The 26,316-nt window shown below is 39.2% G+C and overlaps 1 protein-coding gene across 1 annotated transcript; it reads left to right on the forward strand.

Annotated features, from left to right (window-relative positions):
- Nucleotides 1–24,007: 24,007 nt before the first annotated feature.
- On the forward strand, nt 24,008–25,389 carry LOC107952996 (uncharacterized). Its single transcript, XM_016888220.2, has one exon. It carries the CDS (start codon nt 24,308–24,310, stop codon nt 25,235–25,237), a length of 930 nt encoding a protein of 309 aa, XP_016743709.1. The 5' UTR covers nt 24,008–24,307; the 3' UTR covers nt 25,238–25,389.
- The last annotated feature ends 927 nt before the right edge of the window (nt 25,390–26,316 follow it).

Here is a 26,316-nt window from a genome sequence, read left to right on the forward strand (position 1 = left end):
TATGACATTTCGTCACCTCGAAATATGAATTTGTTTTAAAACAAGGGCAATATTCGGTGTTTGAGAACTCGGGAAAACATACCCTAACTTACTGGGTTTCGATTTTTCTCGTTTACTCTAAATAATTGAATACCCTTCTAACAAATTAAAATACGTAAGTTTTATATAAAAGGCAAGCTCGCTCTCAAAAATTCAAGATGTCGTGTCCTAACTCACTAGATGTGACATTTCATATTTTGAGACGAGAAGGTCTTTAACACTTGAACCTTTTTATAAAAAAAAGGATCGTATTTCAAAATTCTTTCAAGTTTTTAAATTTTCGATACTAAGACACTAATTAATCAACTAGGTACCAATTTTGGGCGTATCGAGGGTGCTAATCCTTCCTCGTGCGTAACCGACTCCCGAACCTGTTTTCTTGATTTGCGTAGACCAAAATTGTTGTTTAAATAAATCAAACTATTTATTAAAAACAACCAGTTTTACGAGGTGACCCGATCACACCTCGTCAAAAAGGATCAGTGGCGACTCTCGTTTTTTTTTTTTTCATTTTCAAAATCCAAGTCGATTCCTGTTTTTTCCACAAAAAAATGGTTACGACAGTTGGCGACTCCACTGGGGACTAGAATGAGAGAGTCAAGCCACAAGTTGATTAACTCTTGTCTTTTTATCGAAAATTGAAAACTTGGTTTTGAAATACGATCCTTTCATTGCACTTCATCAGCTGTTTTTTGTGGTACAATACCTACTGCATTGGTTCGAGTCGTTAAATAGTTTTGCATATTGCATTGCATGACCGCTGTGGTCACACCCCTTTAAGTGGGAGTGAGAAGCTACTCCTTCGTGAGGTTTTCACCTCCGTGCAGGATAGTGGATCGCTTTCGGGATACATCCGTACCTATGTCTTCGTGAGATTTTCATCTCCGTGCAGCCATAGGGAAATGTATTCCCATGAACTGAACTCGGTCTGTATGAGCCCATAATGGGTGAAGATCGAGGAATCTGCTGGTTCAGGTACCCTTACTCTAGAACCAAATCCCATATAGCGAGCCTTAGGAACCCACCCTAGGTAGAGCCACTCCGAAACCCTAATAGTTACTTGAGCAAGTGCTATATTTATTTCTTTGTTTGCTTTGAACTGCGTATAAATTACTAACTTGCTTTGTTTTACTTTGATTGTATTTGCATGGCATTTTTATCATAAAAGGTGTTGATTCGCATTCGGTTCCTAAATAGATAGCTTATCATGGAAAAGGGGTTTTTTGATAAAGTAGAAGACAACGCGGCTGTTCGGATATGGGCTGAGACAACACAACAAGAGAAAGGTGACAGTCTTACCGAGGGATACGTGTCAGAGTTGTGGAATTTACTCGGATCAGCGTAACTTAGAATAATCTCCAAGAGATGAAAGAAATTTGGGATCAGTGGGATGATGAGGTCAAACAGCTATTCTATTGTCATTACGGTGATTTACCTTATCTACTCGATGTCAGATAGATGAACACCTGTTTCGAGCCCTTGCCCAATATTGGAATTTTGCTTACAGTTGCTTCACTTTCGGGAAAGTAGATTTGGTACCTACTATAGAAGAATACACGACCTTGCTCCATTGCCCAAAGATTCAGGTTGACAGAATTTATGCCAGACCTGCTAACGTCCTAGCATTTTCGAAAAAGCTGATGAACATCACAGGGATGAGCGAACAGTGGGTGACAAACCGGATCAAACAAAAAGGAGATTGTAAATGCATTCCTTGGAGGAACCTGAGGGATCTAGTCTTAGTGCACCCCGACATGAAGAAAATGGTAGATGTCTTCGCCTTGATCATTTATGGACTGGTCATCTTCCCTAAGGCTTTGGGGCATGTAGACGAGGCTGTTGCCGACCTTTTTGACAGACTTGGTAAAAGAACCACACCTGTACCCGTAATCTTGGCTGAAACTTTCAGATCATTAAATGTTTGTAGAAGAGCGGGCGAATGGAGATTTATTGGATGTGCACAGCTCTTGCTATCCTGGTTCCACAGCCATTTTTGGAAAGTGGAAAAGGTCTCGTATCGCATCTTCTCTGAAAATTACTCTCCGCTAAAAGAGTTAGTGGCTACACCGAGGCGAGATGATGTGACAGAAGAAAATTGGATGACGGTGCTCCAAAATCTGTAAGAAGAAGATGTTGAATGGAGAGCCCCTTGGATGGTTCCTGATGAAATATTATACTGATGCGGAGACTTCGATTGGGTTCCCTTGTTAGGAGTATGGGAGGTCGTCGGGTATGCTCCTCTGCTTGCATTGCGACAATACAGATCCAGACAGTTTACACCACCAACATACGGGTTAGCCCATTGCGAGTTCGTGTTCACAGGGAATATTTACAAAAATAAAGTTCGCGAGATATCAAATGCCTGGAACCAGACTCGTAAAATGAAGAAGTTTGCTGCCAATCCCATGACTACTCCTGAGTACAACCGATGGTGGAATCAGAGGATTAACGACAACATCCCTACATCAGATTAAGGGAATCCTCAGTCGATAGAAGAGCACTTGAAAGTAATCCCATCTGAGCTAGAAATCATCAGGCAAGATTTCGAGAGAAAGAGTCTGGAGTTAGAAAAAAGGATCGAGCAGTTGGAAGAAGAAAAGATGCAGTTAGGGTTAGATGTCGATGTCCAGAAACTAGAAGCTGAAAAACTCAAAAAAGGGAAAAACAAGGTTGAAGAGGACTTAGACAGTTTGAAAACGGACTATAAGAAGCTGCGTAGATCAATGAGAACCGCTGGGTTAGGAAAAACATCCGAACAATGGCGACATGAAGTTAAAGAAGAACAAAGCAAAGCCAACCAGTGGGAGAAAAAATTTCGCGATGCTCAAGCTCGAGAAGGTGCTTTGAAAAGAAATTTGGTAGAAAGCCAGAATGAGAAAGAAGGGTTAAAGATCTGGGTATCAGAGTTAGAGAGGTCATTGTATCAGTATCACTCGCGTAACTCTACAATCGAGTTGAAAGCTAGTCAGAACAGAATCGAATAATTAAAAGAGAATATAGAAGAACTCAAAACAGCGCTGCAAAATCGTGAACTTCAGATAGAACTCCTCGAGGTAAATAACGAGCGATGGAAGGAGAAACTTCATCAATCTCAAGACCAAGTCAGAAGCAGGGACTACGTCATGAGCGAAGCTTTGACTCAAGTGCGAGAAGTGGCTGATCACTTGCAAACATTAGCAGTACAAGCTGATGTGCTAAGTTTAAAATACAAGTCAGAATCGGACCGAGGACAAAAGCTAGCTTGGCTTCTTAGGCAGGTCAAGGCCTTAAGTATCAGGGCCAAGCCTTATATGTAATCTATTTTATGTAAAGAAACTTGTTTTCTAGAAAAGTTACTCTAATGAAATCGAATTGGAATCAACATTCATCGCATTCATGCATCAGCATTGCATCATACGCACTGTAACTCACAAGAAACCCTAAAAATCATGGCAGTTACCCTGGAACATCGTTACGGTACAAGGGGAAAAACAAGGGCAATGGACTAAAGGTTAGAGAGATTAGAACAAATACAAAAAGAGATGCAGGATCAATTACAAGCACGTATGCAAGAACAGCTTGCCAAAATCCAGCAAGATATGAGGGACCACATGTTGGAGTCCCAGAAAAGCATGATGGACCAATTAACTCGTCTGTTGGCTAGCGGATTAGAAAAAGGGAAAAGACCTTTGATCAATGCGGGAGAAGATAATAAAGATCCTACCTACCCTCCGGGTTTTGCCCCAGCGGACGTTCAGATACAACCCGATATGTACCCAAGAAGGCCATCGATCACAATTAGGCCCCAACCATTTCAGGCCAGTGTTTCGGCACCGATAAATTATCAGGCCAGCTCGGGCTCTAATCCGGGGGATAACCCGACCAATCCTGTGGTCCTCAATCTCGATGAAGTAACAGAAGTAGAAAAGACAAGGGTAGAACTCCCGAGAGAGCTTGAAGAAAGGTGTAGATGGTTGGAAGAAAAATTTAAAGAAATGGAAAGCACCGACTATCGTGGTGGAATCGATGCTAAGGAATTAAGTTTGGTTCCGGACTTGATAATCCCTCCCAAGTTCAAAACTCCGGAATTTGAGAAATACAACGGGACTAGCTGTCCCGAAGCTCATATCACTATGTTCTGCAGACGAATGGCAGGCCATGTCAATAATGACCAACTATTAATTCACTGCTTCCAAGAAAGTCTGGTTGAGGCCGCTTCTAGATGGTACAACCAGCTGAGTCGCGCCCAGATCAGTTCATGGAAAGATTTAGCACAAGCGTTCATGAAGCAGTACGGTCATGTAGTAGACATAGCCTCTGATAGAATCACTTTACAGAATATGGAGAAGAAGCATAATGAGAGCTTTAGATAGTACGCCCAGCGATGGAAAGAAATGGCCACACAGGTCCAACCCCCTCTGTTGGAAAAGGAAACCACTATGCTCTTCATCAATACCCTGAAGGCACCTTTTATTAACAACATGCTGGGTAGCGCAACCAAGAGTTTTTCGGGCATAATAATGTCTGGAGAAATGATAGAAAATGCCATAAGATGTGGGAAAATTGTAACACCCCAAACCCGGCCCAGACGTTATGACCGGATCCGACATGCCACATCGAAGCGTTCAAAACATTTTATATTGTTGATCCAGAAAAACTTACTTAGTGTTTTAAAAGATAATTTCATTATAGGTTAAAGTGAATGGAAGCTGTGCACCAGGTAGGAAACCGGAAAAGAGGTGGTGAGTCCATCGGACTGCTTAAGTACCAAGCTCCCTTCGGATCTAATCTTAGACATGCATACCACCATTGCCACACCTTAACGTCATGGATATTTCTAGGAAACCGATTTGATTAAGTCATTTTTAGGAAAAGTGATTAATTTTGGAAAATACTTTCATTGCGGAAGCTTTGCTTGTTGTCGTGTTATTTTGAAATCAATTGTTGTTTTTGAAAACGCGCCCTAAAGCTATCCAATTTCGATAGTTAAAATAAGTAATACCTATCTTAGTAATACATATTAAAACCATCAAAAATAATTAAGCGACCTTATTACATTTAAAAACCCAAAACTTCAAACGTAAATAAAAGGATGTCCAGTTCACCAGAAGAAAATCAAACTTTCACAACGGGTGGCCACTCCGAATTCCCTCACAGCTCCAAGCCCACTATGGTTGAGGATTACCTGCGTGGATGAAAATAAAAGGGGTGAGTTTGGGGAAAATCAGTGTGTAAAATAACCCAACCATAGTCTAAATCAGCTCAAACCACAGAAATAGAATAAGTTGGTCTTAGCCCAGAACAGAATTCAGAACAAAACCCATAGGCCCATAGCAGAACAGAACAGATATTACATGTTTATGCAGAAACCCAACCATATCCAACCGTATACACCCCCGTACCAACCTTACACCGTGTGGGGAGACAACTCGACCCACCCAACCGCTACACACCACAGAATTTGCAGCATGGCTGCCAGAACAGATAATGTGACAGAGTCACCAGATACAGATAATCGTGGCAGAGCCACCAGAACAGATATATGTGGCAGAGCCACCAGATCAGATATTTGTCGCATAGCCACCAGAACGCTTCCTCCATAATATAACCCATGTCCCCATGCAACAGATATATAATCATGGCATACATCATACAGAATCAGATCGTCATGCTTTTCAGTCAAAATTAACCCTAGGGGTATAACGGTAATTTTGCACCTAGGGGTATAACAGTAATTTTCCATACATAGGGGTATTATAGTAATTTAGCTACTTTTAGGGTTTTCATGCATATCCTAACTATTTACGTACTATCAGAACACTTACTGCACATACTTACTGAATTGGGCCCGTTGGCCCATGAACCCGATCTTTGGCCCATTAAGCCCAAATTATCAAAATGTACGAAATCGCGCGTACTGCAGTTTATTACTTTAGATTACCAAATATACAAACTCAACTATCTTACAAGCATTCGTACACTCGCAAATTCCCAAAAAATCGACTTTTCGGCATTTCGGCATTTCGGCTTTTGCCAATCTAGTCTATGAGAAGGTGTCAGTTACACACTTGTTTGCGACGATATGCTGACGAGATCCACATACGAACCGCCTACAATTGGATTACTAACACATTAATCTAACTATTCAAATACAAATTACGTATTAACCCTTTACAATATTCGGCCAACCACACCTACAGATCATCATAAGCTTATAAGAAATCAATAAGCAACTCATTAACAAATTTTTGTCAATGTTTACCACATAATCATAATTTCACTGCAAGCTGTCTTCCTGAGCAACAGTCATTAAATTATTTATAAATGGAGCTACGAAAATCTAAATCAAGTGCCATTAATTTTCCCTGAAAATAGACTCATATATCTATTATCCATAAAATTTTTAGAATTTTTGGTATGGCCAATCAATACCAGATTTTTCTTAAAGTTTCCCATGTTTCACTGTTTGACTAATCTGACCACTCTTCATTACGAATCAAATTTCTAATTGTACAGAATTCAAAATATGTTCTTGTTTATTCCATTTGAAACTAGACTCATTAAGCTTTAATTACATAATTTATGCAGCTTCTAACTTATCTCTTACAATTTATGGTGATTTTCCAAAGTCACGTTACTGCTACTGTCCCAAGCAGATTTATTACCAAATTCACTCTTTCACACCTAACTTGCATGCTTGTTATTTAAACATGTATATCACCAATCAATCATTACATATCTATGATTTTACTTAAGTATAATCTCCATTTCATCATTTTAAAGCGAACATGTTAGCCGATTTTTTTCCTTTAGCATCTAAGGCACATGCATGCTCATTTGTTTAGCTCAACTTCACCTATCTTCCATTTTTCATCAAAAGAACATGAAACAACAACCATTTCCTTCATTTTAATTCATGACTAAATGCTCACAACACAACTAAAAATCAAAATATACTTCAAGAGTTAAGGTAGAATCAAGAAGAACTCATGAACCTCAAAATAGAAGCAAGGTACCAAGAACTTACCTTCAATTTTCCTCCTCCTAATGACCGAATACTCAAGAGCTTTCTCCTCTCCTTTCTCTTCTCTAACTTTCAGCTATGATGAACAAAGATGGACAAAACTTTGTTCTTTTCACCCCTTTTTCTTTTAATAAAACTTCATATTTTATCCATTTAATTCTTTAATACAAAAGACATGAAATTCTTATCATGAAACATTTACCTAACCCATTATCATGAAACATTTACCTAACCCATTATCATGGAACATTTACCTAACCTATTATCATTGAACATTTACCTAACCTATTATCAATTTGTACCATAAATTATGGATATCAAGTGTACATTTTGTCTACAACAACATGATGGCTGGCCACTTCATGTAAAATGGGAGGTTTGTCATGCAAATCCTCCTATTTTGCACTCCTATTTATTTGGCCACTTCAATTTAGCCTATAGCATTTTCAAACATTTTCACATAGGTCCTATTTCATAATTTCACCCCCTTTTTCTTATGGAACAAAAATTAACTAAAATTGTCGGGTTCTATCTTAAATTTGGGCTTTCTAGAGGCCCACTAACATAATTAAACCTATGCCAACATTCACAGAATTCCCGAAAATTGGGGCGTTACAAAAATAGAGGCTGGGGAAAACGCTAAGAGGCCAGCTCCGAGAAAGAAAGAGCACGAGGTGAATAATGTGAGCTCATATTCGAAATCGATCACCGTAAGCCAACCAAGGTCGACAACTACTGGACAGCAGGGCCCACCCAGATAAGAGCCCAACACAAAACAAATAAGGAGAAACTTCAATTTACGCCCATTCCAATGACGTACAAGGAGTTATACCAGAGTTTATTTGATGCACATGTTGTGTCTCCCTTCTATCTAAAGCCAATGCAACCTCCATACCCCAAATGGTATGACGCAAATGCCCAATGCGAATACCATGTGGGAGCCACAGGACACTCGATAGAAAACTGCACCACTTTTAAGAAATTGGTTGAAAGACTCATCAACATGGGGATTGTGAAATTTGATGATGCATCCAATAAGAGAACCCATTACCTAACCATGGGGATAAGGGAATAAATGCGATAATCAAGAGCTCGGAGAAAGAAATTAAGATGAATATTGCAGAAGTGAATACCCTGTTGGAGGAAGTTTGGAAGAAAATGGTGGAAAGAGGGTTGATAGCACAGAATTCAAGGGTCAGACCTCGAGAAGTGAAGAATTATTATGAGTTCCACGATCAAGAGGATCATGAGATTCAGAAATACAGCCAATTCGGGGCTTTAGTACAAGGATTGATGGATAATAAGGAGCTGGAATTCTTCGAATATGTCGGGAGCCTGGAAGAAGCAGATGTGTGTGCCTCCGAAGAGGGGTCGACGAAGGACGTTTACAAATTCAACCACCTAGTGGTTATCATATCACGTCCGAGAATGAATAAAGTCGGGGCACAAGTTGCGCCAAAAGTCGTGATCCAAAAGCCCATTACTTTTCCTTATAAAGATAGCAAAAGGGTACCGTGAAACTATAGCTACAATGTGACATTCCCGGGAGAGGAGACCCCGATCAATGTATCAGAGGAAGTTCAAGACGAAGGTTTTTATACGTGCAGTGGAAAGCGTTATACCCCAAATACAAAAGTCGAGTAGGTTAAAGAAAAATCATTAGCAATTGAGCAAAAGAAAGAGAAGCCGGCGGGGCCTGAACCAACTGTTAATGAATCAGTGACTGAAAAAGAAGCCAAGGAATTCTTAAAATTCCTAAAGCACAGCGAATATAGTATCGTAGAGCAGTTGCACAAACAGCCAGCGTGTATATCAGTACTGGCCTTACTTTTAAGTTCCGAAACCCATCGCAGCGCATTGATGAAGGTGCTGAATGAAACTTATGTTGCTAACGATATCTCTGTAAACAAACTGGACCGCTTAGTCAACAATATAAGCGCCGACAACTTTATATTCTTCAATGACGATGAGGTACCGCCAGGAGGCCGAGGATCAACTAAAGCTTTGCACATCACGACTCTCTGTAAGGGGTACACGTTACCAGGGGTATTGATTGACAATGAGTCTGCACTGAATGTCCTACCCCTATCTACGCTGAGTAGGTTGCCAGTGGATAGTTCTCATATGAAGACATGCCAAAATGTAGTGAGAGCATTTGATGGCACGGAAAGGAAGGTAATGGGGATAATTGAAGTACCCCTCTTAATCGGGCCGAGCACATACAAGGTAGATTTCTTGGTCATGGACATTAAGCCTTCGTATAATTGCCTATTGGGGAGACCGTGGATACACTCAGTGGGGGCAGTCCCTTCATCACTGCATCAAAAGTTGAAATTAGTGACCGAAGGTCGGTTAGTAACAATCAATGCTGAAAAGGACATCATTGTGGCAATAACCAGTGATGCCCCATATCTGGAGGCAAATGATGAAGCAATCGAGTGCTCTTTTTGATATTTGGAGTTTGTGAACGCGACGTTCATCATCGAAGGAAATAAGATTCCAATGCCCAGGTTATCTGAGACTACAAGAATGGGACTACGGCTAATTATTGGAAAATGGGCTCTACCCGGAAGAGGACTCGGGAGATACCTCCAAAGAAGGATTAATGTACCAATGATGAAGGACAAACAAGACCGTTTTGGGTTAGGGTTTAAGCCGGACATGAAACGAAGAAAGAAAGAACTTGAGAAGAAGCAAGAAAGAAGGAGAGCGCGATTGAGCGGGGGAGAAATCGAATGGGAACCAATGATCTTCCCCCATATATCGAAGACTTTTGTGTCTGGAGGGGTCATTTACTCCGAGCGGAAGACGTCGGGAAAGGAAATCTTGGAAGGAATGATGGAGAGTTTGGATATCAACGCCACATATGAAGAAAGGACGGGGGTAGAGAATTTGTCAGGCATTCGCCCCTATGAGCTGGGAAGTGTTCTGAATAATTGGACTGCGGAAGAGATTCCTGTAGTCTTTAGAACTAACTCAGAGTAATGTCCAAAACACACTTATTGCTCTAGGCCTAGGAGTAACAAGTGTCCTTTTGTGAAATAGGCTTATGTTCGAAATCGTTATTTCAATGAAATACATCCTTTTGACTTATTCTGTGCAAATATTCTTTTATTCTTTCATTCATGATCATACCACACATATCATTGTTCTTAGATTCTCTTGTTCTTTGCATCTTCCTTCACACCTACAACAGGTCTCCAGATATCAATGACGTGAGTGACGTTGCTACTAATTCAGAATCTCCTTTTGAGCGAGATATGTGTCTAGAGGGATCCCAAGACTTTGAGGATGACGGAGACTGTAACTTATCCCCCGATTTGTTAAGGATGGTAGAACACGAGGAGAAACAAATTCTACCCCACAAAGAGACCGTAGAAGTCGTGAACTTGGAAGATGAACTAGAAAGGAGAGAAGTAAAGATCGGAGCTTGCATCACCAAAGAGACAAAGCGGGACCTTATTGAGTTACTCCAAGAGTTCAAGGATGTCTTTGCATGGTCATATCAGGATATGCCTGGGCTAAGTACTGACCTCGTGGTACACAGGCTCCCCATCAAAGAAGAATGTAAGCCAGTTCAGCAAAAGCTTCGAAGGATACGGCCCGATGTTCTGTTGAAAATAAAAGAGGAGGTCAAGAAGCAATTTGATGCTGGTTTCTTACAAGTAGTCAAGTACTCGGAATGGGTAGCCAACATCGTCCCCGTCCCTAAGAAAGATGGAAAGGTACGGATGTGTGTAGACTACAGAGACTTAAACAAAGCCATCCCGAAAGATAATTTCCCGTTGCCTCATATCGACACCTTAGTGGACAACACGGCAGGTTACTCACTCTTCTCCTTCATGGATGGTTTCTCAGGGTACAATCAGATCAAGATACATCCTGAAGATATGAATAAAACCACATTTGTGACCATGTGGGGAACCTTTTGCAATAAAGTAATGCCGTTCGAATTGAAAAATGCGGGAGCAACATATCAGAGAGCCATGGTAACCCTATTTCATGATATGATGCATAAAGAAATTGAAGTCTATGTCGACGACATGATCGCCAAATCTCGGACTGAAAAAGAGCATGTGCAAGTCTTGAGGAAATTATTTTTGAGGTTGAGAAAATTCTAGTTGAAACTCAATCCCGCAAAATGTACCTTCGGAGCCAGGTCAGGTAAACTGCTAGGATTCGTGGTCAGTGGAAAAGGGATTGAGATTGACCAGATAAAGTCAAAGCCATACAAGAGTTACCTCTACCACGTACTCAGAAGGAAGTTCGAGGATTCCTAGGAAAACTAAATTACATCGCTCGGTTTATTTCACAACTAACCGAGAAATGTGACCCCATATTCCGTCTCCTTAAGAAACACAACCCTGGTGGTTGGGACGACAAATGCCAGAAGACTTTCGAAAAAGTTAAGCAATATTTGTCTAATGCCCCAGTGTTGACACCTCCTAATCCAGATAAGCCACTGATACTGTATTTGACGGTATTTGAAAATTCTATGGGATGCGTGCTTGGCCAACACGATGAATCGGGAAGGAAAGAAAGAGCGATATATTACCTCAGTAAAAAGTTTACTGAGTGTGAGACGAGATACTCGTTCATTGAAAAGTTGTGTTGTGCCTTGATCTGGACAACCCGAAGACTGAGACAATACATGTTGTACCATACAACTTGGCTGATATCTAAAATAGATCCTCTGAAATACTTGATGGAATCGACTGCCTTGAACGGGAGAATGGCCCGATGGAAAATTCTACTTTCTGAATTCGATATAATCTATGTGAACCAGAGGGCCGTAAAAAGGAGTGCGATAGTAGATTTCCTAGCCAGCAGAGCCCTAGAGGACTACGAGCCTCTGAACTTTGATTTCCCAAATGAAGACCTAATGTGTATAGCAACCACTAAAGAAGACCCTCAAGAAGGTCACCCTTGGAAGCTAAACTTTGACGGAGCATCAAATGCTGTGGGTAACGGAATCGGGGTAGTTCTAGTGTCCCCGAACGGAAATCATTATCCATTCACTAGTAAATTGGATTTTGACTGCACGAACAATATGGCAGAATACGAAGCATGCATCATAGGAATACGTGCGGCCATGGAGCGTAAAATCAAGGTGTTAGAGGTATATGGAGATTTTGCCCTAGTGATTTATCAACTCAAAGGTGAATGGGAGACAAGAGACCCCAAATTGATCAATTACCGGAAGTTGATCCTTGAGTTAATTAAAGAGTTTGATGATATTGTCTTCTACTACCTCCCACGAGAAGAAAATCAGATGGCTGACGCTTTAGCAACTTTAGCTCCTATGATCAAAGTAAACCAACCAGAGGATGTGAAACCAATCCAAATGAGTATTTACGAGGCCCCGGCTCATTGTTACAACCTCGAAAAAGAAGAGGAAAATGATGATCACCCTTGGTACCACGATATCCTACGATATGTGAAGAATCGTGAGTACCCCGACCAAGCTACTGAGAACGACAAGAGAATGTTGAGAAGACTGGCCAGTGACTGTGTCTTATATGGGGAGATCCTGTACAAAAGAAGGAAGGATCAGGTACTATTAAGATATGTAGACGCCATTGAGGCTAAGAAAATCTTGGAAGAAGTCCATGAGGGCGTCTGTGGGACACACGCTAATGGTTTTACAATGGCCAGGCAAATTATGAGGTTCGGTTATTATTGGTCCACCATGGAAGGAGACTATATTAACTACGCCAAAAGATGTCATAAGTGCCAAATCTATGAAGACAAGATTAATGTACCTCCCTCACCTCTGCATGTCATGACTTCACCATGACCTTTCTCGATGTTGGGCATGGATGTGATTGGGCCAGTTTCACCAAAAGCTTCAAATGGGCACCGATTCATCTTTGTTGTCATCGATTATTTCACCAAATGGGTGGAGGCCACTTCATATGCCAATGTCACTAAATCAGCAGTTAGCAAGTTCCTGAAAAGGGAAATCATTTGTCAATATGGAATGCCAGAAAGGATCATATCTGACAACGCATTAAATTTGAACAACAGCACGATAGCGGATGTCTGCAGACAGTTCAAGATCAGACACCACAACTCATCACTGTATCGCCCGAAGATGAACGGTGCAGTCGAAGCAGCCAATAAGAACATCAAGAAGATTGTGGGGAAAATGACTGAGACTTATAAAGATTGGCATGAAAAGCTACCATTCGCCCTCTATGCTTATCGAACGTCTGTCAGAACTTCTACCGGGGCAACGCCTTTCTCATTGGTTTATGGAATGGAGGCAGTTTTACCTATCGAGGTCGAGATTCCTTCCCTCAAATTTTTGTCAGAGGTAAAGTTAGATGAAGCATAATGGATCTAGTCTCGATACGATTAGTTGAATTTGATTGAAGAAAAGAGGCTAAGGGCTATTCGCCATAGTCAGATGTACCAAAAGCGAATGATACGAGCTTACGACAAAAAGGTTCGTCCCAGAGAGTTCCATGACCTAGTACTGAAAAAGATCCTGCCCATACAAAAAGACTTCAGAGGAAAATGGATGTCGAATTGGGAAGGGCCTTATGTGGTGAAGAAAGCCTTTTCTAGCGGACCATTGATATTGGCTGAAATGGATGGCAAGACCTTATCCAATCCCGTGAATTCGGATTAGGTCAAGAAATACTTCGCCTAAAAAAAAAGGAGAGGCCAGGGTGAAAACTCGCGAAGAGCACCTTGAGACCAAAGGGATTTTGAATTGAAAACCCGTAAAGGGCAATTCAAATTTTGATCGAAGGTGGGGCATGCGATGGTCTTATGGTACCTAAATTAACAAAAAGGAGAGATGTTACATCTTAGGGCATTTGCAAGAGTACTCTAGATCCCCTAAACACATATTGGGCAAAAAAGGGGAGTCCTCAAGAAGTCAGTACAGAGAAGCTCACGCTGCGATATCTGGGGCACCTAGTCCCTTTTATTCATTTTGTATTCCAGCAATGTTTGTTGACTGTGATTAATATATTCCCTTCAAATGTTGTTTCTGATAAATTTCAATTTTGTCATTGTTATGATCTTTTTCAAGCATTTTGCATTGATGATTAATGGACTAAAACCATTTTTGCAAAAAGAGTTCTGCACATTACTCTGAAAGTTTCTAAATAGTACAGGAACCTGAAACAGGACTATTATTTAGAACTAACCAAACTCAAAGATTGGAAGCATTTGAGAAGAAAGAGTTTAAATTGGGACTACCTCTTCGGGTTTTCTATTCAAAATTTGAGCTGAACAAGAAGACAGGGTACCATTTCAGTGAAGGAACCTTGATGAACAAAGAGCAATGACAACCTAAACAGGGATTCACGCTCACAACATGCTGCACTTATACATTCATAGATCATTCATAAGTGCATCTAATTAGGAACATTTGATTCATTTTGATCATAACATCCTAATTATTTGACATAAGCATAAATACATGGAACTGATTCTACAGGTCATGTCCCTAGAATCAGTGAATTCACAGATCTTACCCCATAAGCAGTAGGGAAACAGATCAAAGGCAACGAGTTTAAACCCCCTAAGCAGTAGGGTAACAAGCTGAAGTTCATAGATCTTATCACTCTAAGCAGTAGGGAAGCAGATCGAAAATAATGAGCTTTAACCCTCTAAGCAGTAGGGTAACAAGCCAAATTTACAGACCTTAACCCCTTAAGTAGTAGGGTAATAGGCTGAAAATTACAGATTTTGTCTCCCTGAAGTTGTAGTGGAACAGATCGAATTCAGTAAATCTTGTCTTCCTGAAGTTGCAGTGAAGCAGATTGAAGATTTACAGATCTCAACCCCCTAAGTAGTAGGGTAACAGGCTGATTTTATAAGAAAAGAGGGGCAACTGTACAAGCCCAATTTTGGACCCAAACCCAAGCCCACTAAATACCCACTGAACCCACTAAGCCTAAAACCCAATTCAAACCTACCCAAAACCCATTACAACCCAAAATAATGTGGCCCAAACCTTTAAAGCAAAACAACAAGAATTTCAAACCCGAGGTGCGCCGCACCTAGGGTCTTCTGACTCCAACCACTGCCTCAGTGCTGGTGGCACCACCACCACTGTTTGCCTGCCATACAAAGAAGAAAAAAATAGTAAATATGTAGATGATAAGCTTGTAAATGGCTATAAAAAGCCAGGTCTAATACCATTGTAAGGATCGACATTCTTTTGAAAATAAAAAGCGAACAACATTCGATTTCAAGTAAAAACATGGACTTTAGCAACATCAAAAGCAGGGAATAGCCCCATATCAGAGACCGGAGAACCGAAAACAGCAAATCTAAGGTCTATTTTCTCTTTTTTTTTCGAATTTATTCACATATATTATCCCCATTTTTAATAAAACAACACATATATTAAATAAATAAAAAATATATAAAAAAGGAGAAAAATCTACCCACGGGCGATTTTCGGCCACCGTGTACGGTGGCCGGAGCGACTGCGCCGACGGCAGAGGGCGCGACGGACGGCGAGGAGTGCTAGCCGGACCTAGGGCACCTGCAGAGAAAAAGAAGAGAAGAGAAGTTTTTTTTAAAAAGCAAGAAGGAAATGAAAAAAAAACAAATGTTTGACTTATATAAGGGTACCAAACGGTACCGTTTTGGCCCTTCCCCCTAAGGTGCAAAACGGCACCGTTTAGGGGTGGAGCGGGTCGACCCGACCCATGGATCCGCGTGTTTTTGAAGCGAAGGGGTTATTTGCGCTTTTGACCCCTCCGGTTTTTTGTGCGTTTACAATCAAGTCTTTTTACTTTAAATTCGGCCCTGAAACTTGTCCTGCTTTTCAAATTGGTCCACGGCCACATGTTACACTTTGAGCCGGGGGGAATATTACACTTTTAGTACCTCTAGGCCGTGTTCCTATTGCAATTAGGTCGTTTCCTTTTTATTTCTTTTGAAATTTGTCCCAAAATTCGTTTCCTTTTTTTTTTTTATTTTCGTCCCTCTTTTACTTTTGCTCATTACTTTATTTCAATTTTAACATTATACATACTATTATATTTCATTATTATTATTATACTTATTATTTACTAGCCTTAGTATCATTCTCGTTTAATACTTATATGTATGTATGTTGTATAGTATATTAATAGTTTGATATTATTGTTTTCTTTTTATTAATATATTTGTATGTTTTGCATGTATATCAATACTACATCATATATACTTCTTCTTCTAAATACAATACAATACAATGCATGCATATATATATTATATTTTTTAATACATACATATACATAGATATATTATGTACATATTATCATGTGTTGTTTTTATATATATGTATATATATAGTAATTTTTATTATTTTAATTTAATATTTAATATATTTGCTTTTCATATTTCTATATTATTATCATTATTATTATTATTTGTTATTTAATATATTATTATTGTATTTTTATTACCATCATATTATTATATTGTTACACCTTTTACTATTATTACTATATTATTTTTACTATTATTGTTATTATATTTTCCTCTTTTATATTTACCTATACGTTATTATTATTTTTTATATATTAACTAATTTAATACATATATTTAGCACATTTATTTTACTTATATGTCATTAACCCTGTTATTAATATTTCATCATTTATTTTATTTATATCTTTTTAAATAATAATTTTAAACTTTAGAGGTTATTTATTATTTGTATTTTGTTGTTACTATTTGTATTTACCATTATTATTACTATTATTTTCATTTTTTATTACTATTACTAATATCATTCCTTTATTATTTTCTATTATTATTATCACTATTATTAATATAAATATTAATACTCTTATTATTATTATTATTATTATTATCAATATTATAGTTTTACCACCACTATTATCATTATCGACATTATTATTATTATTATTATTATTATTATTATTGTTTTCATCATTATTGTCCTTTTTGCGCTATCATGTTTTATATTTCCTTTATTTACTTTTGTATTCGATCATTTCATTTTTCTCACATATTTGTTTATATTTACTTATTACTAACCTTACTTCTATGTCATCTTTTCATAATTGCTTGTTATTGTCATTCATTATTACACGTTATTATTAATATCATGATCAGCTTTTATATATTACTATAAATCACATTATGTTTTTACTCAATGCCTTAAAATAATTCTTTCATAAAAGTGATATTTCGTATTTGGTAATTCGAGATAATCGTGCCCTAACTTACTGGGTTTCGATTTTTCTCATTTAATCTAAATAACGGAATACTCTTTTAAATTGTTATACGAGTTTTGAAAATGCTCATTCTCGGAGGTACGAAGTGTTGTGCCCTAACTTACCGGGTATGACATTTCGTCACCTCGAAATATGAATTTGTTTTAAAACAAGGGCAATATTCGGTGTTTGAGAACTCGAGAAAACATACACTAACTTACTGGGTTTCGATTTTTCTCGTTTACTCTAAATAATTGAATACCCTTCTAACAAATTAAAATACGTAAGTTTTATATAAAAGGCAAACTCGCTCTCAAAAATTCAAGATGTCGTGTCCTAACTCACTGGATGTGACATTTCATATTTTGAGACGAGAAGGTCTTTAACACTTGAACTTTTTTATAAAAAAAAGGATCGTATTTCAAAATTCTTTTAAGTTTTTAAATTTTCGACACTAAGACACTAATTAATCAACTAGGTACCAATTTTGGGCGTATCGAGGGTGCTAATCCTTCCCCGTGCGTAACCGACTCCCGAACATGTTTTCTTGATTTGCGTAGACCAAAATTGTTGTTTAAATAAATCAAACTATTTATTAAAAACAACCAGTTTTACGAGGTGATCCGATCACACCTCGTCAAAAAGGATCGGTGGCGACTCCCGTTTTTTTTTTCATTTTCAAAATTCAAATCGATTTCCTTTTTTCCAAAAAAAAAATAGTTACGACAATGTGAAGCTGTGTAAATAGAAATGCCGCATCGTGTTGAACGAAGAAAAAAATCCGTATTTCAAGCTAAGCTTAGCTTTGCTGCATGGAGGATTTCAATCCAACAATCCAAGCGCCGTAAGCAATTATGACCTTTTAGGTAAAAATTTGCTATAAATATTTATATTTTTCATAAATTTATAATTTAATTTTTACCAGAAATTTTGTTATTAGTTTTTAAAATTCAATTTAACCGTTAATACAATTAAAATTAATTTTTTAAATTTAAATTTATTATAATATCAGTTTTTGTATTATATTGTTATTAATAAATTTAACAAAATAAAATTAATGTAATAAATAATTAAATTTGAATTTTAAAATTTAAAAAAGAAAATTTTAAAAATAAAAATATAAGGATTAAATTTTAAAATGGTAAAGGTTATAAGTAGGTAGGATATATTTTAACCTTTCCTTTAAATAAGGTAACAAAAATGGAGATTGTAGACATTTCTACAACCAATTTGTTGCGGAAAGGATCGTTTCGAGAACTCCGATATGACTACAAGTAAATTGACCGGAACGAAAAATAAAGTGAACACAAGGATTTACGTGGTTCGGCTTTAATGCCTACGTCCACGGGCAGAGGCGAAAAGAAATTTCACTATAACAAGATGAAGATTACAAGTGTTTTACACTCAAGACACAACCCGAGAACCTCACAACTCTCAACCCCTATAGAAAACCCGAAAGCTAAAATCCTAGCTTTCAAAGAACAAGCTTTGCTCTCTCTTGGTTTGGGATGATGAATATGGCTAATGAACCTCTCTATTTATAAGAGAGTTCAAGGACATAATTGTCCAAAACTTTGGCAAAGATTTGTGGTTGAAAATGGACACCAACAACCATCCACTAATCCACTACCACCAACAACCCACTACCAACAACAACAATCCACTACCAATTTTAAGCCATTTCTTAACAAATCTCCACCTTGGCTTGAAATTTACCAAGCTGAACATCATAGTGAATTCCTCGAACTGGATCACCTCTTCCAAACGCCTCTCTGGCGCTAATCAATCCCGAATACCTATCAAGTCCAAGCAATGCTTGAACTTATATGCAGGGATCACCTTAGTTAACATATCTGCAGGATTCTTCTCGGTAGCAACCTTGCTGATAACAATGTCACCTTGCGTAACATGTTCCCGAACAAAATGATATCTGACATCAATGTGTTTGGTCCGTTCATGAAACATCTGATTTTTAGTCAGATGTATGGCACTCTGGCTATCGCAAAATACAACAGTGAAATCCTGTTGTAAACCCAAACTGCTTACTAGACCTTTCATCCACAATGCTTCTTTCACTGCTTCTGCTAACGCCATATATTCCGCCTCAGTCGTAGATAAGGCTACGGTAGACTGTAACACAGCTTTCCAACTAATGGCTCCTCCAGAATAAGTGAAAACATAACCCGTCAGAGATCTTCTTTTGTCCAGATCTCCAGCATAATCAGAGTCCACATAGCCCGTGACACTGCTAGTGCAGTCACTCTGATCATATACCAAGCATAAATCTGCAGAACCTCTCAAGTACCTGAGAATCCATTTCACGGCCTGCCAGTGTTCCTTGCCAGGACAACTCATGTATCTGCTGACCACACTAACTGCATGTGAAATGTCTGGACGAGTGCAAACCATTGCATACATCACGCTTCCAACTGCACTCGAGTATGGAATGTGAGACATTTGCTGCTTTTCTTCATCAGATTGTGGTGACAACTCTGCAGAGAGTTTGAAATGTGGTGCCAACGGAGTACTCACAGTTTTCGCTTTATCCATGCCGAAGCGTTGAAGAACCTTTTCAATGTAGTTCTTCTGCGACACACGAAGCTTGCCCGCCTTGCGATCTCTGTGAATATCCATGCCCAAAATTTTCTTGGCAGCACCCAGATCCTTCATCTCGAACTCACCACTCAACTGCGACTTTAACTTGTTGATTTCCGACATGTTTTTGGAAGCAATTAACATGTCATCAACATACAGCAACAAATAAATGTGCGAACCATCTGAGAGCTTCCGATGATAGACACAAGCATCATAGTCACATCTTGTGTAACCATGCTGAATCATGAAGCTATCAAACCGCTTGTACCACTGCCTTGGGGATTGTTTCAATCCATATAAAGACTTCTTTAATAGACAGACATGGTCTTCTTTACCAGGAACTGTAAAACCCTCTGGTTGACGCATGTAGATTGTTTCCTCGAGCTCACCATGCAAGAACGCCGTTTTTACGTCAAGCTGCTCAAGTTCTAGATCAGACTTGGCCACCATGGCAAGTAATACACGAATGGAAGAATGCTTTACGACTGGGGAGAAAACTTCATTGTAGTCAATCCCCTCTTTCTGAGTGAAGCCTTTAGCAACCAATCGTGCCTTGAATCTAGTTGCTTCAACCCCTAGGATGCCTTCCTTTTTCTTGAAGACCCATTTGCAACCAACTATCTTCTGGTTACTTGGCGGCTTAACCAACTCCCAAGTATGGTTCTTGTGAAGAGATTCTATCTCCTCACTCATAGCAATTGCCCACTGTGCCGACTCATCACACGTGACAGCCTCATTATAACTGGAAGGTTCTATACCAATGGACTCCGCCACACTGAGCGCGAAAGACACCAGATTAGCGTAACGCGGATTTGGTTTGATTTGTCTCTTCGTTCTTCCAGTGGCAATGCTATATGGTTTTTCTTGAGGTGACTCATCTTCATCGGAATCTTGCACCTCAACTTGATCATCCTGGACTGAAGTACCTTCCGTAGGAATTGGAGCGTCCACCTGACACTCCACCTGCTTCTCAACACCGTGATCTCCCATTCTATCTGACTCCTCCTTTTCCCGGGAATTTGTGGTGGATCGAAGCATGGATGACTCATCAAAAGTCACATCTCTGCTGATGATGAACTTGGACGAAACCGGATCAGGACACCACAACCTGTATCCTTTCACCCCTTGGCCGTATCCAAGAAATATGCATTTCTTCGCCCTCGGTTTGAGTTTTCCCTCATTTACATGAGCATACGCAGGGCAGCCAAACACTCTTAAACCAGAGTAATCAGCAGGAGAACCAGACCATACTTCCTCAGGAGTCTTCAGCTCAATAGCTGTTGACGGAGATCTGTTAACCAAATAACAAGCAGTATTAACAGCTTCAGCCCAAAATTCTTCACCGAGCCCAGCATTTGATCGCATGCAACGAGCTCGCTCCAAGAGAGTTCTATTCATGCGTTCTGCAACTCCATTTTGTTGTGGTGTTCGACGAACAGTGCGGTGTCTCACTATTCCTTCATTTTTGCAGAACTCATTGAATTCACCTGAGCAAAACTCCAAGCCATTATCCGTCCGGAATCGCTTGATCTTCTTTCCTGTTTGATTTTCGATCAAAGCTTTAAATTGCTTGAAGTTGATGAGAACCTCATACTTGCTCTTCAGAAAATACACCCAAACCTTTCTCGAGTAATCATCGATAAAGGTAAGCAGATATCTGTAACCACCTTTAGAAATTGTCGGAGAAGGCCCCAAAGGTCAGAATGGAAGTAATCCACTGTGCCTTTTGTCTTGTGAATCCCAGTGCTGAACTTTACCCGAGTCTGCTTACCGAAGACGCAGTGCTCACAGAAATTCAACTTTCCTGTACACTGCCCAGACAATAATCCTCGTTTGCTTAGCACCGATAAGCCTCTCTCGCTCATATGCCCGAGCCGCATATGCCATAACTTCGTGGTGTCAGAATCTAGATCATCTGATGATGACACTCCCGCAACACCTGTAACCGAGGAACCATCGAGGAAGTAAAGGCCCCGCTCCAAATTACCATGTATCACAGTCAAAGCACCCGAGAATACCTTGAGAACTCCACCTTCAGCAGAGTACCGAAAGCCTTTCTTGTCCAACGTACTCAAAGAGATCAAATTTTTCTTCATTTCTGGAATGTGCCGAACATCAGTTAGAGTTCTAACAATACCGTCAAACATCTTTATACGAACTGTGCCAATCCCCATGACTTGACATGCGTGGTCATTTCCCATTAGTACTGAACCAGAATGCTTCTCGTATGTTGAGAATGCATCTTTCGAAGTACTTATATGAAATGTAGCTCCCGTATCAAGAATCCATCTCCCACCAGCGTAAGAGTCGGATACTGCAAGAACGATCTCGGCATCACTTGAAGAATCTGCATCAGCTACATTCGCACGATCATTTTGTTGCTCCTGTGATTCTGATTTCTCCTTCCTTTTCGGACAATCTACCTTCATGTGCCCGTACTTCTTACAGTAGTAGCACTGTATTCTCTTCTTGGACTGCGATCTAGGATGGCTTTTACTTGAACTTCCACCCTTTGCCTTGGATCTTCCTCGAGCAACCAAGCCTTCGCCTTCATTGTTTTCGACCACCTTACCAGTGATTTTCTTCCTCAACTCACTGGAACTTAAGGCATTTTTCACCTCCTCTAGAGTCAGGTCATCACGACCGTACATCATTGTATCAACAAAATTCTCATACGAGGGAGGCAAAGAACACAAAACAATTATTGCTTGGTCCTCATCATCGATTTTGTTATCGATATTATTCAAATCCATGATAATGGAATTGAATTTATCCAGGTGCTGGGAAACAGGTGTACCTTCCTCCATCTTCAGGGCATAGAGTCTTTGCTTGAGGTAGAGCCGGTTCGTCAATGACTTCGTCATGTACTTGCTCTCTAACCGGAGCCACAAACCGGACGCGGTTTTCTCATCCGCTACTTCTCGTAGCACTTCATCTCCTAGACATAGCAGAATAGCACTATGTGCTCTTTCTAGCATGTCATCCTTTTGCTCTTCCGAAAGCGTGCTTGGTAATTTATCTTTACCAGACAATGCTTTTAGCAATCCTTGTTGAACCAGCACTGCCCGCATCTTGATGCGCCATAAACTGAAACTATTTTTCCCGGTAAATTTCTCGACATCATACTTAGTCGATGAAACACTTGTAGCCATAATTTGGAACCTTTGAATGAATGATAATATTTTCTTCCTGATGTGAAAGATCAGACAAAGCTGCAGTCACAGGGCAATTCAGAAAATATTATCACTCCTTCAACTACGCTCTGGTACCAATTTGTTGCGGAAAGGATCGTTTCGAGAACTCCGATATGACTACAAGTAAATTGACCGGAACGAAAAATAAAGTGAACACAAGGATTTACGTGGTTCGGCTTTAATGCCTACGTCCACGGGCAGAGGCGAAAAGAAATTTCACTATAACAAGATGAAGATTACAAGTGTTTTACACTCAAGACACAACCCGAGAACCTCACAACTCTCAACCCCTATAGAAAACCCGAAAGCTAAAATCCTAGCTTTCAAAGAACAAGCTTTGCTCTCTCTTGGTTTGGGATGATGAATATGGCTAATGAACCTCTCTATTTATAAGAGAGTTCAAGGACATAATTGTCCAAAACTTTGGCAAAGATTTGTGGTTGAAAATGGACACCAACAACCATCCACTAATCCACTACCACCAACAACCCACTACCAACAACAACAATCCACTACCAATTTTAAGCCATTTCTTAACACAATTAATCAGATAACTTGATGATGTTATGGCTGGCGTCAGTGGCGGAGGATGAGAGGAGCCAGCCGCTGGAGTTTTCAAAATAATCAAAAGTCTATATAGTTACATGTACTAAATAAAATTAAATTGACTAAAAGAAATATTATAAGTTACCAAAATTTAGATTATATTATTATTATTTGCACAACAATAGTTATTAATATCTTCTATTTTCATTCCCAATTTATAAATTGTAGTTGTTATTGTCAAATTATTTTTCTTTCCCGACTGTATATATTTTTTTATTAATTGGCCTCAAAAGTAGAAGTCAAGATCCATCCTTGGCTGCGGTCACTCTAATCCATAAGATATCCCAATCAAAACTCAAAAGAACGAAAACGAAATGAAATGAGAAATTTAAACATGTATTGCTTAGATTTCAATCTCAATCGTTGAAAATACTATTATAATAACTAAAAAGGTTTCTTCTAAAATACTTGATCAACGTTACAAAAATCTCTCTCTCAATCACGAAAAGGAAAATCCAAGCTCTTGTCTTTTACTGCTTATATTTTTCCCTCTCCAATCACCCTTCAAACGCACGAGAACCCTTTCTTTTAGTCTCACAATTTGATCAAACAATTGCCCACAACTGCCGTTTTATCGTCATCATCAGTACACACGATTTAACCATATCAAAACTTGCTCTGTTTTTTTTCTCTTCAAAGATTCCAACCCGAGAAAAAGACAAACCAAAATCGCAATGAAAGAAGACCAACGCCCTCTTCAGCAAAGAAACAAAAGTCCCACCTCCAAACTCTTCACTCGCGGTGCCGCTTACGTTGTCCTTGTCTTGCTGAGTTACACCTTGGGTTACCTTTCTCACACCTCACCTCCCCAACAACAACAGCTGCAGCCTCCTTCTCCAGTTTTCCAACTTGCTGACTCACCATCCCAACTCGACAACTTCCGGGTCACTGCTCCCTGCGCCAACTCCCCTCTCCCTCCCCACCTCGTCTTCCCAACGATTCTTGACCGAGTCTTCAATGGCTCCTCTCCTTACTCCAATTTCCCGCCACCCTATCTAAGCTCCTTCCTCAAGCAGAAAAGAATCAAAGGCTGGGGCTCCTATGGCGCCGTTTTCCAACACTTGATTAAACGAGTCAAACCCCAAGTTATAATCGAAGTAGGCACTTTTTTGGGTGCGTCAGCTCTCCACATGGTCAACGTGACTCGTGAACTCCGCCTCCAAACTCAGATACTCTGCCTCGACGACTTTCGTGGGTGGCCAGGATTTAGAGACCGCTTCAAGGACATTAAGATGATAAACGGCGACGTTTTGTTGTTTCAACAATTCATGCAAAATGTGATTTATTTCAATGCCACCGGGTCGGTTTTACCCGTTCCTTTCTCAACGGCTTCTGGCCTTGAAAAGTTATGTGAGTGGGGAATAACCGCGGATTTAATAGAGATAGATGCGGGTCATGATTTCATATCCGCTTGGGGAGATATAAACCGGGCGTATCGGATCTTGAGACCCGGTGGGGTAATATTTGGGCACGACTATTTTACCATGGCCGATAACCGTGGGGTAAGAAGAGCAGTCAATTTGTTTGCGCAAATGAATAATCTGAAGATCCAAACTGACGGTCAACATTGGGTTCTCGACACATCTCTAGCAAAACATAATTGATAGTAGTTATAGTTTTTCTTTGGTTTCCCATGGTAAATGTGTAACAGAATTATGAAGGGAATTCATACCCTTTTAAGTTTTATTGTGTAATAATGTCATTTTCCAGAGCTGATAGTAATTAAACAAAGATTACCGGTTAAAAGAAGATTTTGTACATGGATTTTCTTATTTAAAAAATTTTCTTTTTACATGGGTTGTTTTACTCTCTATAAGAGCACCCTTAAAGTATCAATTTATTTTTTTTCTTTAAGAATCATAAAATACCATTTAACCAGTAAGAAAGTAGAGTACTTAAATACCAAAGTCATTGATTGAGTCTTAGTTCAGTTAGTATCAACATTGTTGTCAGTGAAGGAGGATGTTTGTTTGAGTGCGTTGAAGTACATTATCCTCCTATTAAGTTGGGGAGCGGCTATGAGTAGTTTTAAGTATTGTATCAAAAAGAACATATTTGATAAGAATCTGTAATGTGTTCCGTGAAGTTTGCTTACGATAGAGCCGTGCCCTCACCAAAGATTACTCGAAATTTTAAAAAAATAACCATTACTTAAACTAAAATATTTTTGAAATTTATTAACCAAACGTTATTAATATCCTTTTCTTTCCATCTTCTCTTTTTCATCTCCACGTGTCCTAGACCAAAGAAATAAAAATGAAAATAAATGTTGAAATAACTTAAATGATTGCTTAGAATCAAACTTCACAGGAGAAGTGGTGCCTATTGAAATTACTTAAATGATTGCTTAGAATCAAACTTCACAGATGAAGTGGTGCCTAAGGTGGTGGGCACTCCTTCAACCACCAAATGCAAAACAGTAAACACAAAACATAAAGAGTTGTTTACGTAGTTCAATTTCCTTTGACATATTCCAATTAACTTATCCAAACTTAGCTTAAAAAGTATTAATGTTAAGATAGGTTTGCATCAACAACTAACCAAGAGTAATTATAACTAAGTTAAGTAAGTAATGAAACAATGCATCAATGTAACATAAATTCACAGTAGAAATTCTTCTAAGTTCACCATCATCCATAAAAAAAACAAGTAAAAGAGCGGGAGAACCCAAAGACTTAACATA

This window comes from Gossypium hirsutum, chromosome A07, assembly GCF_007990345.1.
Source record: "Gossypium hirsutum isolate 1008001.06 chromosome A07, Gossypium_hirsutum_v2.1, whole genome shotgun sequence".
Taxonomy (NCBI): domain Eukaryota; kingdom Viridiplantae; phylum Streptophyta; class Magnoliopsida; order Malvales; family Malvaceae; genus Gossypium; species Gossypium hirsutum.

Excerpts from the sequence above, each read along its gene's own strand:
- LOC107952996 (XM_016888220.2), top strand. The coding sequence starts at position 24,308 with ATGAAAGAAGACCAACGCCCTCTTCAGCAAAGAAACAAAAGTCCCACC.